At 35.1% G+C, this 15,317-nt stretch overlaps 1 protein-coding gene across 1 annotated transcript in view; it reads left to right on the top strand.

Annotated features, from left to right (window-relative positions):
• Nucleotides 1-15,317, top strand: part of TSGA10 (testis specific 10) — a 106,927-nt gene that overhangs the window by 37,938 nt on the left and 53,672 nt on the right. Inside the window, exons 7-9 of the mRNA XM_024129966.3 lie at nt 1,168-1,338; nt 1,433-1,510; nt 2,452-2,603. Of these exons, the coding sequence (XP_023985734.1) occupies nt 1,168-1,338; nt 1,433-1,510; nt 2,452-2,603 (401 nt within the window). The remainder of the gene's footprint in view (nt 1-1,167; nt 1,339-1,432; nt 1,511-2,451; nt 2,604-15,317) is intronic.

Genomic DNA, 15,317 nt, shown 5'->3' with positions numbered 1-15,317 from the left:
ATCATCAAAAAATCTACCAACAATAAATGCTGGAGAGGGTGTGAAGAAAAGGGAACCCTCTTGCACTGTTGGTGGGAATGTAAATTGATACAGCCACTATGGAGAAGAGTATGGAGGTTCCTTAAAAATCTAAAAGTAGAAGTACCATATGACCCAGCAATCCAACTACTGAGAAAACCATAATTCAAAAAGAGACATGGTCCATTGCAACACTATTTACGATAGCCAGGACATGGAAGCAACTTAAGTGTCCATTGACAGGTGAATGGATAAAGAAGATGTGGCACACATATACAATGGAATGTTACTCAGCCATAGAAAGAAATGAAATTGAGTTATTTGTAGTGAGGTGGATGGACCTAGAGTCTGTCATACAGAGTGAAGTAAGTCAGAAAGAGAAAAACAAATACTGTAAGGTAGTGGGAAGCAGCCGCATAGCACAGGGAGATCAGCTCAGTGCTTTGTGACCACCTAGAAGGGTGGGATAGGGAGTGTGGGAGGGAGATGCAAGAGGGAGGGGATATGGGGATGTATGTGTACATATAGCTGTTTCACTTTGTTATACTGCAGAAACTGACACAACATTGTAAAGCAATTATACTCCAATAAAGATGTTAAAAAAAAGTCTAAAAAAAAATGGATGGAGTACCATATATATTTCTTAGTAAAACACTGTCTCTTTCATTGACTGCTTCCAAATTTTTTTTTTTTTAATTTTTGGCAAAGATATTGTAAACCAACCTTCTATTTGTAGACATTCATTTACATATGGGAGCATCATTTGCATTTATTTGTGTAAACTCATTAAAGAATTATACCATTATCCTGCTGCATGCATATTTATATGGGTTTGCATTTTAATTGGCTGGATATAAGATAGCTGTATTGGGCTTCCCTGGTGCCGCAGTGGTTGAGAGCCCGCCTGCTGATGCAGGGGATGCGGGTTCGTGCCCCGGTCCGGGAAGATCCCACATGCCACGGAGCAGCTGGACCCATGAGCCATGGCTGCTGAGCCTGCGCGTCCAGAGCCTGTGCTCCGCAACGGAAGAGGCCACAACAGTGAGAGGGCCCGCGTACCGCAAAAAAAAAAAAAAAAAAAAGATAGCTTTATTTATTTCTGTTCTAAAGCTTGTTAAATAAAAGTCTATCTGTGTATTTAAATAATAGGCACAGGAAGAAATTTCCCGACTTCGACGAGAAATGATGAAAAGCTGTAAATCTTCTAAATCAACAACAGCACATGCCATCCTCCGGCGGGTGGAGACTGAGAGAGATGTGGCCTTCACTGATTTACGAAGAATGGCCACAGAACGAGATAGTCTAAGGGAAAGGCTAAAGGTTTGAAAGAATTTTATCTATCAAGCATTTGTGAGACACAATGCAGTGACATTGAAAGCGCTCTGTTTTGTTTTTGTTTTTGTTTTTTAAACAGATTGCCCAAGAGACAGCGTTTAACGAGAAGGCTCACTTGGAACAAAGGATAGAGGAGCTGGAGTGTACAGTTCATAACGTAAAGAAAAATCACTTTTGCACTTTCGGCTATAAACTCTCAGTGGTTCCCCCCTTTCCCCCTTTTCTGTGTTCAGAGAAGTTGGTTTTTTTTTATAGTGTTTGTAATCCTGATATATTTATGGTAGTATGTATGGTGTAAATAGTCACTTTTTCATTATTTATTTCCTTCTAAAAAATGTGAGTGAAGTCTTTTTTTGTGTTAGGTTGCAAAGTGTGTTCTTTTAAAAAAAAACCATCAGGGATGCATTCTAAGGGATTTAGCAACTTTTTCATCTCCCTGTTGCATTAACGATAACATTGCCAGGGATAGAAAAACTGGCTTATTCTACCTAAAGAGTAGCTAGGGTAGAGAAAATTATAATGAAATGGCAATTAATGAAATGTATTTAAACTGAATTTAATTGTGAAGCATCACCTTTTTACTAATCAAGGATTTGAGATGCTATGAATATGTATTTGAAATGTTTTGACTATATAAACAGAATTAAGGGAATTCAACTTTCTGTTAACCAAATTTAATTGATTATATTTCTGAATTCATCTGTTTTATGTTGTTATAATGAGTTTTTAAAAAAGCAGTAGACAGGAGAAAAACATTTTTCATAATCCCACTTTATATATGTAATTTGTTAATGCTGAGCAACAAATAAGAAATCCTTTTGCAAATAAGCTATGTGTGCTGTAGTCCAGCTGAACCAGACTGAAAATATAGATGCATATACTGTGATAGGCTTTATGGAAAAGCTGTGCAGTGGCTTGTCTGAGTTCCTGCTCCACGGTCGCCTTGTCCATACAGCCTCCTGCAACGTTCAAGTCTAATCTGATCATCTCATTGTGTGAATCTTATATACGGGTTTGTACAAAGAGAGGATGTCTCTTTAGGAAGATTACTGAAACGTTTTTAGTGATGGCAGTAACTTTGTCATTCTGCTTATATAGCTCGATGATGAACGTATGGAACAAATGTCAAATATGACTTTGATGAAGGAAACCATAACCACTGTGGAAAAAGAAATGAAATCACTAGCAAGAAAGGCAGTGGATACCGAAAGTGAACTTGGCAGACAAAAAGCAGAGAATAATTCTTTGAGGTAAACTCACTTACCATTAAACAACTAATAGTTTAACTATAAATAATAGCTCTGCTTTTTGTAGTGTATTTTATAGTGATAATTAAGTTATTTGTTGACTTTATTTTCTGAGAGGATTATTATGAAGCAGTCGTAGACACCTTAGCAGACCTTAAACTATTTCCTGAAGGTCAGTCACAGACTGGGAATGCCACACTTAACTAGTAATCTTAATCTTATATTTGCAGAAAGCCTCAGTGTTTAGCTGAAATAGCTTTTACAAAGCCCTTCTGTGTAAAGAGCATATTTGACTTTGGTATTTCATTGTTTAATTTATTTTTGTTTTTTATTTATTTATTTTTGGCTGCACTGGGTCTTCGTTGCTGCACGCAGGCTTTCTCTAGTTGCAGCGAGCGGGAGCTACTCTTCGTTGCGGTGTGTGGGCTTCTCATTGCAGTGGCTTCTCTTGTTGTGGAGCATGGGCTCTAGGGCATGCAGGCTTCAGTAGTTGTGGCGCGCGGGCTCAGTAGTGTGGGGCACAGGCTTAGTTGCTCTGCGACATGTGGGATCTTCCCAGACCAGGGCTCGAACCCATGTCACCTGCACTGCCAGGTGGATCTCTAACCACTGCACCACCAGGGAAGCCCTCACTGTTTAATTTACCTTATAACTTTAGTTATATTCTGGGATCTGAACGATATAAGAAAGCATAGAGCACTGGTTTGATAGTAGCTTAGGAAAGGGGTAGTTTAGCATGTAATAAAAGCCACAGCAGAGAAATAGGAACATGTAATAAAACTTCTATTAATTGAATGCCATGTACTATGCTTAGCACTTTCTACATATTGCAGAAAGGTAGCAGAAGATATTCCAATTGAAGCAACCTACAGGCAATGACGTAGGGGAATAAGTTTTTGAAGACCTCCATGTTAGTGTTTTACTTGTAGTATCTATTGATGTGAGAAATAGACATTCTACAGATTCAGTAAGGTTGAATTTCAGTGCGTCTATGAACATATGAAATATAATAGTTCATATGAGTGTGAAGTATATTATTAAATCTACAGATAATACTTGGTTCATATGTGAATTCCAAAATCCCCTCTTTGGTCTTTCACGGGTCTGTGGTGCATATATTGGAATCACTTGTCAGGACAGAGAGCCACTTAAATTTTTTCCCTTCATTTATTTTTTACTTCCCTGCTTAAAAGGATATTACAAGCTCAGGTAAAATAAAACTAATAATAAAATAAGAAGGACAACAAAGAAAACTTTGGAAAATAGAGAAAAGCATACAGGTAATTTAAATCACCCATGATTCCATAACCCAGGGAAAACTATTATTAATATAGATCATTTTTCTAACCAGAAATAGATCTATCTGTATGTATAAAAGCTTTCTATGTAATTGATATCATCCTATATTAAGTTATGTATTTGGCCAATTTCACTTAATTGTATACCATAAACATTTACATATGTCATTAGAAATTCTTTGAAAGCATTATCGTGGTTTATTAAACTATTCTAACAGATAAATGTACAATAATTTAGAGGTTTTTTTTGTGTACAGTTGTTTTCTTTTAACAGTATTATTCAAGTTTAATTGATATATGTACAGTAAACTACACATATTTAAAGTGTTCAGTATGGTAAGTTTTGACATGTGTATGTACCTGTAAAACCATCACCACCCTCAAGATAGTGGCCCTATCCATCGCTCCACAAAGTCTTCTCGTACTCCTCTAACCTCTCCCCTACGCTGCCCTCCCCAGGCAACCACTGACTTGGCTTCTGTCATAGAGATTTGTTTGGATTTTCTAAAATGTTATATAAGTGAAATCATACAGTATATATTCTTTTGTTGGGCTACTTTCACTCAGCATCATTATTCTGAGATTTATCCATGTTGTCACATATAATCAATAGTTTATTCCTTTTTATTGCTGAGTAGTATTCCATTGTATGAATATACCACATAAATATTTCAGTTGCTTCCAGTTTAGGGCTATAACATATAAAACTGTTATGAGTATTCTTATATGGGTCTTTGTATGGACATATGCTTTTATTTCTCTTGGGTAAATACCTAAGACTGAGTCATATGATGGATATATGTTTAACTTTTGAAGAAACCATTAAACTGTTTTCCAGAGTGGCTGTATTATTTTATTTTACATTTGCACCAGCAGTGTGTGAGTTCCAGTTGTTACATATCCTCACCAACACTTGGTATGCAGTATCTTTATAGTTTTAGCCATCCTAATAGGTATGTATTATGGTTTTGATTTGCGTTCTCTAATAACTAGTAATTTTGAGCATCCATTCATGTCCTTATGTGCCATACATATATCTTCTTCAGTGTCTGTTCAGAACTTTTGCACACTTTTATTGAGTTTTTTATACCATTAAGTCATAAAAATCCTCACTATATTCTAGATAAAAGTCCTTTGTTAGGTACATATGTGTTTGGCAAATATTTTCTTCCCAGTCTATGGCCTGCCTTTTTATTTTCTTAAGTGTCTTTTAAAGAGGAAATGTTTTTGATTTTTGATTAAGTAAAACTTACTGATTTTTAAAAATTTATATGCAGCTTTTGTGTTCTTTTAAAGAAATTGTTGTCAAGCCTAAGACGAGATTTTTCTCCTGTGTTTTCTTCTAGCAGTTTTATAGTTTCAGTTCTTAAATTTAAATCTATGCAAGTTAATTTTTGTATATAGTACAAGGTGTAGCTCAAAGTTCAGTTTTTTTGCATATGGAGATCCAATTGTTTCAGCACCATTTGTTGAAAAACTTTCCTTACTTGTCTACACTGAATTGTTTTGTACCTTTGTAGTAAGTCAGTTGTCCATATATGTGTAGGTCTGTTTCTTGATTATCTATTTTGTTTGGTGGATCTATATATATCTTGATGCCAATACAACATTCCTGATTCCTGGTTTTTTTTTAAATCCTCAAATTAGGTAATGTTAGTCCTCCAACTTTGTTCTTTCTCAAAGTTGTTTTGGCTATTCTGGTTCCTTTGCATTTTATTTTAATTTTAGAATTAGCTTCATAGCATAAACACAAAAGCCTGCTTGGGGATTTGATTGGAATTGGGGAAAAAGTCCCACTCATGAACACCTTCCATTTCTTTATTTAGGTCTTTAATTTCCCTCTGCAATGTTTTATACATATAGATCTCGCATTTCTTTTGTAAGATTTATCCCTAAGTATTTTCCATTTTTTGATGCTGTTGTAAGTGGAATTTTAGAATTTCACTTTCTGATTGTTTATTGCTTGTATACGAAAATATCAATACGATTGTTTTTAAAAAATAAACTTTTTATTATATAACAGTTTTAGATTTACAGAAAAATTGTGAAGATAGTGAAAAGTTCCTACATACCTCGCACCCAATTTCCTCTGTTAATAACATCTTACATTAGTATGGTACATTTTTTAAAATTAATGACTCAACATTGATACACTATAATTAACTAAAGTCTGTAATTTATTCAGATTTCCTTAGTTTTTCCCTAATGTCCTTCTTCTGTTCCAGGATCCCATCCAGGATACCACATTACATTTAGTTGTCATGTCTCCTTAGGCTTCTCTTGGCAATCTCAGACTTTCCTTGTTTTTGATGACCTTGACAGTTTTGAGGAGTACTGATCAGGTATTTTGTAGAATATCTCTCAGTTGGGGTTTGTCTGATGGTTTTCTCATGATTAGGTTGGGTAATGTTTTTGAGAGAAAGATCACAGAATTAAAGTGCCGTTTTAGTATACACAGATACCCAGGGTGTCATGAGTACATCTTATTGATATGATTCATTACTGTTGATTTTGACTTTGGTCGCCTGGCTGAGGTAATGTTTGCCTTATCCAGAATGTCATATAATTGAAATCATACAGCACACAGCCTTTTCAAATTGACTTCTTTCACTTAGTAATGTGCATTTAAGGTTCATCCATGTCTTTTCATACCTTGATGACCTCATTTCTTCCCATTGAATAATATTCTATCATATGTATGTACCACATTGTGTTTATCCATGCACCTATTGAAGGTCATCTTGGTTGCTTCCAGTTTTTGGCAGTTGTGAATAAAGCTGCTATAAACTTTCATGTGTAGATTTTTGTGTGGACAGAAGTTTTCAGATCAGTTCAGGAAATACCTAGGAGCACAATTGCTGAATCATATATAGAAAAACTTATTTAGCTTTGTAAGAAACTGCCAAATTCTCTTCCAAAGTGACTGTAAAATTTTGCATTCCCATCAGCAGTGAAGGAGACTTTCTGTTGCTCCACATCCTTGTCGGCATTTGGTATTGTCAGAGTTTTGTATTTTAGCCATTATAAGTGTGTAGTGATATCTCATTGTTTTAATTTGCAATTCTCTAATGACAAGTAATGTGGAACGTCTTTTCATATTGCTATTTGCTATCTGTATATCTTTGATGAGGTGTTTATTTTTTAAATGTTCTTAACCAATTATAATTCCAGTGACTTCTGCTTTAGATAAGCAGATCTCCATTGTAAGTTCCCTAATTTGCCATACTTTTCAGTTTTGGGGGTGGTGATTTGTCTTGCAACTCACTACTCTGATATGTCCATGAAAAGTCTTTGACTCTCAGCTTATTCATCTTTCTTTTTATTTCCCCCATAACAGTGGGATTGATGGCTCCTAAGCTCTTTACATGTCAGGGCTAAAACCAAAAGTCCTACAATTTATTTTTATTTATTTATCCAGTATTCTACAGCCGTGCTAAATATACCTTTTAGTTCTAGTAGCCTTTTTATAGATTCTGTTCAATTTTCTACATAGATAATTAGATCATCTGCAAATAAAGACCTTTTTACTTGTTCAATCTGCATGCTTTTTTCCCCTTTATTTTTCTTGCCTTATTGCACTGGCTAGAACATCCAGTGATTTGTTGAATGGAATTGGTGAAGTGGACCTCTTTGCCTTGTTCCACATCTTAGGGGAAGCATTCAGACTCTCAATAGTTAGTATGATGTTAGCTGCATGTTTTTCCCAGATGTTTTCTATCAGAATGAAGAGGTTTCCTTCTATTTGTGGATTACTGAGAGTGTTTTTTTCAGGAATGGATGTGCTTTGTCAAATTGGTCAGGGTATATTATACTTTTTATAAATTTCTGGTCTCAGTTAACTAATGCTTTGTTTAAAATATTTTTAACTCTATTTTTATAAATGAGATTGGCTAATAATTTGCCAATCTTGGGGGTTTTTTAAATCAGATTTTGTCATCAATGTAATATAAACTTTATAATAATCTTTCCAATTCATTTGTCTTCTTTCATCATCTGGAATAATTTATTACTTCCCAGTGAAACCAATTAGGTCTCAATTTTTCTTTGAGGGAAGCTTTTATTTGTTTAATGGAAAAAGGGACAATCAGATTTCTTCTTATGCCTTTCAATATATATTTTTTTATGGCATTTGTCCATTTTCTCTAAATTTTAAAACATTTTTAGAATAATGTTGTATACAATATTCTATCAACATTTTACTGTCCACAGAATCAGTAGTGATTTGCTGTTTTTCTAGTCTGTTATTAGTCTTTTCAAAGGACCAGTTTCCCTATTGTTTGTCTTATTAGTTCATTAACTTCTGTTCTTTATTATTTCCTTTCTTCTATTTTCTTTAAATTTATTTTCTATTTTTTAATTTCTTAAGATGGATGCTTACATTTATTACTTTTAAGTCTTTTTTCTCATATAAACATTTAAGGCCATAAATTCTCCTCAAAATACTTCTTTTAATGTAAGCTACAAGTTTTGTTATGTACTTCTTTCTTTATAAAATACTTTCTAATTTCCATTATTACTTTTGATTTGATCCATTGGTTATTTATAAGTGTGATTTTAAATATCCAAAAAACATAATGAATTTTCCCTTTGTGATTGATTTCTTGCTTAATTACATTGTTTTGTTAACATACTGTTAGATTTAAAATTTCTGAAATTTGTTGTTCTCTACTTTTATGGTCAGTTTTTGATAATGATCTGTGTATACTTGAGAAATTATAAATTCTGAAATAGTTGGTGCATTGTTTTTGTATTTGTCCCTTTGTAATCAGATTTGTAATCATGTTATTCATATGTCCTATATTTGTTCTAAATCTTGTGTCTCATTTACAGGAATTTCACTGAAAGAGTTGCCTGAACTTCTGGCTCCAATGTCTCACTTCTTGTTTTCTCTTGAACCTACTATAATCTTCCTTTCTCCCTCACCATCCTATCAAAACTTCTTTTCAAGGTAATATTTACTTTCATGTTGCTCAATCCAGTGGTCAGTTATCAGTCTTCATTTTATTTGACCTATCGGCAACATTTGACAAAGTTGATCACTTACGTTCTCTTTCTCTGCTCCTTTAAACACTTTGTTCATTTGGCTTCTGAGATACCATGCTCATTTGATTTTCTTTTTATCTCTTTGGCTGTCCTATTCAGTCTTTCCTGATAGTTCTTCCTCATCTCCTTACCTCCAAATGTTGGAAGTGTCCCTGAGTTCAGTCCTTAGACTGCTGCTTTTTTATATCTATACTCATCCCTAGGTGATCTCATTCACTTTCACGTATTTACTCTTGACTCTCAAATGTATATCTGTAGCCTGGACTTCTCTCTTGAACTGTAAACTTGAATGTCCAACCACCTTCTTGTCATCTTCACTAGGATGTCTAATAGGCCTCTCAAATTAACATTTCCAAACCTGAGTTTCTCCACCCTTCCCCCTCTGACACACACAAACCCGCTCTTTCAGTCTTCTCATCTCAGTCAATGGAAACTCCATTCATACTGAAACCTTGAAGTGATCCATGATTTCTCTTTTATATACCCATATCCAATCCAGTTGATTTTGTCTTCAAAATGTATCCAAAAGCTGAGTGTTTCTCACTACCTCTATTGCAACCTTACTGTACTGAAGGATATTTTTGCTAGGTAGAGAATTCTACAGTTTGGGAATTATTTTTATTTTAACTCTTTGATGATATCCTACTGTCTTCTGACTTAAATTATTTCTGCTGAGAAGTCAGCTGTCCGTTTATTTTAATAGGTCAATGTCTTTATAACACTCACATTTATCATAGATTTCATATATATGTGTATAAAAGGCAAAGAATTGTAATGAACCTATGCATAGTTAAAATACCATTGTCTCTGTTTTCCATTTTGTCAGTTCATGAGAAAAATTTTAAGTTTATCCCAAATGTGAACTCCTCTTGTTAGAAGTTAAGTCCTGAGCATAGTTCAGCACATGCTTAGGTTTCTATAACTCTAAACTGAGGTTCCATAGTGTTCAGGCTGAACCAGCCAGAAAGAAATGTATCTATTGCTGTTTATGTTTCATTGCTGGTGAAAAAAAAAAAATCCCCAGGTTTCAAAACCAATACTCATTTTCTGTGTTTCTATACTGCTTAAACGAACTTTTCTTTCTAAACAGGTATATTTTAGTAGTAGAAGTTCTTCTGTTTGGATTTCTATGTCAGATAAATCAACACTTCTAAAAAGCTGGAGTGTTTTCAGAATATTTCCTAGAAGCATAATATTAAAAAAAAAAGGTCTCTATGTCTGCATTTGTGCATCAAATATCTCTAGGCCCAAGAAGTTAGAATATCCCATGGAGTTGAATGATCAATAGCGCTATCTGTTACTAAAAAGTTAGTTTGGGTCTCTGTGTCCAGTGATTCCAAAACTGGTTTGGTTTGAATTTGTATATTTGAAGCTAAAAAGATTTCAATATTAAAATCTAATCTAGATGACATGATATCCTAGAAAATCCAAAAGAATCAACAAAAACTCTGGAACTAATAAACATTTATAACAAGGTTGCTGGATACAAGGTTAATATGCAAAGTCAGTTGCTTCCCTATTTACTAGCAATGAAGAAGTGGAATTTGAAATCAAAAACACATTTATATGAGCACCCCCTTCAAAAGAAGTACTTAAGTTAAATCTAATAAACTTTGTGTAAAATTTATATGAGGAAAACTACAAAACTGGTGAATGAAATCAAAGAAGAACTAAATAAATGAAGAGATAGTCCATGTTCGTGGAAAGGAAAACTCAATATTGTCAAGATGTCAGCTCTTCCCAGCTTGGTCTACAGATTCAGTGCAATTCTGAACAAAATTGCAGCAAATTATTTTGTGTATATTAACAAATGGATTCTACAGTTTATATGGAGAGGTAAAGAATTAAAAGATACTGAAGAAACACAATTGGAGTACTGACACTACCTGACTTAAGACTTACTATAAGGCTACAGTAATCAAGACAGCGTGGTATTGGCAAAAGAATAGACAGACCAATGGAACAGAATAGAAAGCCCAGAAATAGATCCAGATAAATATAGTCAAGTGATCTTTGATAAAGGCAAAAGCAATACAATAGAGCAAAGACAGTCTTTTCAACAAATGGTACTGGAAAAACTGGACATCCACGTGCAAACAAACAACAACAACAAAAAACCCAAAACAAACAAAACCCCACCCACACACAAAAAAACAAAGAATCTAGACAGAGACATTACACCTTTCATATTAATGCAAAATGAATCATAGGCCTAAATGTAAAATGCAAAACTATGAAACCTCTAGAAGATAACATAGGAGAAAACGTAGATGACCTTGGGTATGGTGATTACTTTTTAGATACAACCCTTAAGCACAATCCATGAAATAAATAATTGATAAACTGTACTTCATTAAAATTAAAGACTTCTACTCCACACAACACAATGTCAAGTAGATGAGAAGACAAGCCAGAGACTGGAAGAAAGTATTTGCAAAAGACACCTCTGATAAAGAACTGCTATCCACAACTCAATTTTAAAAAGACAGCTCAATTTAAAAATGGTCAGAAGAACTGAATAGACATTTTTCCAAAGAAGACACACAGATGGCTAACAGGCACATGAAAAGATGCTCAACATCACTAATCATCAGAGAAATGCAAATTAAAACCACAATGGGATATCAGCTCATACCTGTCAGAATGGTCATCATCCAAAAGACCACAAATAACAAATGTTGGGGAGGATGTGGAGAAAAGGGAACCCTCGTGCACTAGAAATGGAAATTGATGCAGCCACTATGGAAAACAGTATAGAGATTTCTCAAAAAACTATTGATAAAAATAGAACTACCATATGACCCAGGAATTCCACTCCTGGGTACTTATCTGAAGAAAATGAAAATATTAATTTGAAAAGATACATGCCGCCCAGTGTTCATAGAATCATTATTTACAGTTGCCAACATATGGAAAAAACCTAAGTGTCCATCAACAGGTGAATAGATAATGAAGATGTGGTATATATATGTGTGTGTGTGTATATATATGTATGGGAATATATACATATATATATTCATGAATATGAATATACCATATATGAAATTTTGTGCTTTGTAACAACATGGATGGACATGGAGGGTATTATGCTAAGTGAAATAAATCAGGTTATAAATGGCATATAACCTTTAAAAATTGTGAATCACTGTGTTATACACATGAAACATAATATTGTACATCAACTGTACCTTAAGAATAGATAGATAGATAGGTTTTCCAAAATATACAAAAAACTTAAAAAAAAAACTCAACAATAAGAAATAACCCACTTAAAAAATGGGCCAAAGACCTTTACAGACATCTCACCAAAGAAGTTGTACAGATGGCAAATAAGCATATAAAAAGATGCGCCACATCATATGTCATCTGGAAATGCAAATTTAAAACAACAATGAGATACCAATACATATCTATTAGAATGGCCAAAATCGGAAACACAACAAATGCTGGTGAGGATGTGGGTCAACAGGAATTCTTATTCATTGCTGGTGGGAATTCAAAATGGTACAGTCACTTTGTAAGGCTGTTCGGCAGTTTCATACAAAACTAAACATACTCTTATCATGTGATCCAGCAATCATGCTTGTTGGTATTTATCCAAAGGAGTTGAAAATGTATGTCTACACAAAAACCTACATGCAGTGTTTATAGCAGCTTTAGCCATAATTGCCCAAATTTGGAAACAACCGAAATCTATTCTAGGACTCTGAGCTGGAGATGACAACTGTATGTCAGATCCCATATTAATGTCATACTGAGAACCTTCACTATCTGATTTCTGGCCAGACAAATCACCTGACAAGACATTTTCCAAAACTGCTTTAAAAATCTATGATTTGGTTCTGATTATGTCATTTTGTGAAGGAAGCATTCTGTTCTCTGCAGTGAGGTTTATAATAAGTGCAGATTTCTCATGTTGAATTTTAAGTCTTAGAGTCGTTCTGAGGTAACAAAGCATGAATTTCAGCCTCTGCTAATCAAACTGTTGCTTGTAATATTATTTGTTAAAATGCTGAGTGGAAACTATAAAAAACTATCACCATACATTACAGCTTGGTTTATCAGTGCTGTCATCTGTAGAGTTTTCTATTTCACTGGTTTGAGTTTCTCTGGAGAGTCTACTTGATTATAACCAACTATCTGTAAAAGCATTATTTTGAGTGTCTCTGAATGAGTGTCTCCCTTAGAAATGGACAAAAGTGTATACATCTGAGCTCTAATGGAGAGCGCAACTTGAGAACCAAATGGTAATTTGTTTTGAGAATAAGTCCATACAGAGAAATCAGGGGACTCGCACCCCATGGCAGAACCCTGATTTTTATCACCTCCTACTAATGCTGCACAGAGGGTTGGTTTTAAGCCCCAAAACAGGCATTTGATAAAAACCATGTTAGATAGCTTAACCAAAGCCCCTTTGGGCTTTGGTAAAAGCAACTCCTAAACATCTTGAACGAGTTTTCTGAGTGCCTGTTTTCTCATATTGGAGTTAGAGGAGTCTGCAAAAGAAGCTACCAGCTTTATTTCTAAAGTTTCTATTTCTTGAATGTCTTTTCAGTGTGGATTTATTGGTCAGTGATTTAAAGGTCTGATTTGAGAACTTCTGATTATGAATGTAGTTTTCCATTTTCCTTTTTCTTATTAGGTATATTCTTGTGTTGTGCAGGGGTCTTATGGCTATTTGGGAAGATATGTGGCTGCAGTGCAGTTTAACAGGATAAGGACGGCCACAGTGTACACCGGAAGGTTTTGCCACATCCTCCGTTTGTCTTTTCTGGACTCATTCATTATCATATGCATTGATATACTTATTATTGCAATACATTTATGGCTCTTATATTAGCATCTTCGGGTTTTTTTGGGTTTTTTTTGCGGTATGCAGGCCTCTCACTGTTGTGGCCTCTCCTGTTGCAGAGCACAGGCTCCGGATGTGCAGGCTCAGCAGCCATGGCTCACGGGCCTAGCCACTCCATGGCACATGGGATCTTCACGGACCAGGGCACGAACCCGTGTCCCCTGCATCGGCAGGCGGACTCTCAACCACTGCACCACCAGGGAAGCCCTAGCATCCATTTTTTAAAGAATTTTTTAATGGAGTTGATTTACAGTATTGTGTTAGTTTCAGGTGTACAGCACAGTGATTCAGTTATGTACATATACATATATATATTCCTTTTCAGATTCTTTTCCCTTATAGGTTATTACAAAATATTGAGTATAGTACCCTGTGCTATACAGTACATCCTTGTTGGTTATCTATTTTATACATAGTAGTGTGTATATGTTAATCCCAACCTCCTAATTTATCCTTTCTCCCACCCCTCTTTCCCCTTTGGTAACCATAAGTTTGTTTTCTATGTCTGTGAATCTCTTTCTGTTTTGTAAATAAGTTCATTTGTATCATTTTTTTATAGATTCCACATATAAGCGACATCATATGATATTTGTCTTTGTCTGGCTTACTTCACTTAATATGCTGATCTCTAGGCCCATCTGTGTTGCTGCAAATGGCATTATTTCATTCTTTTTTATGGCTGAGTAATATTCCATTGTATATATGTACCACATCTTCTTTATCCATTCATCTGTCAATGGACAATTAGGTTGCTTCCATGTCTTGGCTATTGTAAAGAGTGCACCAGTGATCATTGGGGTACATGTATCTTTTCAAAGTATGGTTTTCTCCAGATATATGTCCAGGAGTAGGATTTCAGTATCATACTGTAGCTCTATTTTTAGTTTTTTAAGGAACCTCCATGCTGTTTTCCATAGTGGCTATACCAATTTACATTCCCACCAACAGTGTAAGAGGGTTCTTCTTTCTCCACACCCTCTCCAGCATTAATTATTTGTAGACTTTTTTTTTTTTTTTTTTGCAGTATGCGGGCCTCTCACTGTTGTGGCCTCTCCCATTGCGGACCACAGGCTCTGGACGCGCAGGCTCAGAAGACGCGCGGGCCCAGCTGCTCCGCGGCACGTGGGATCCTCCTGGACCGAAGCACGAACCCGTGTCCCCTGCATTGGCAGGCGGATTCTCAACCACTGCGCCACCAGGGAAGCCCTATTTGTAGACATTTTGATGATGGCCATTCTGACTGGTGTGAGGTGATACCTCATTGTAGTTCTGATTTGCATTTCTTTAATAATTAGCGATGTTGAGCATCTTTTAATGTTCCTGTTGGCCATCTGTATGTCTTTGGAGAAGTGTCTATTTAGATCTTCTTCCCATTTTTTGATTGTGTTGTTTGTTTTTTTGATATTGAGCAGTATGATTAGCATGCATTTTATTTTATTTTATTTTAACATCTTTATTGGAGTATAATTGCTTTACAATGGTGTGTTAGTTTCTGCTTTATAACAAAGTGAATCAGTTATACAT

The sequence above is a fragment of the Physeter macrocephalus genome, chromosome 12, assembly GCF_002837175.3.
Source record: "Physeter macrocephalus isolate SW-GA chromosome 12, ASM283717v5, whole genome shotgun sequence".
Lineage (NCBI taxonomy): Eukaryota > Metazoa > Chordata > Mammalia > Artiodactyla > Physeteridae > Physeter > Physeter macrocephalus.
The sequence above is the reverse complement of the archived record's forward strand: the minus strand, read 5'-3'. Positions and strand labels throughout refer to the sequence as shown.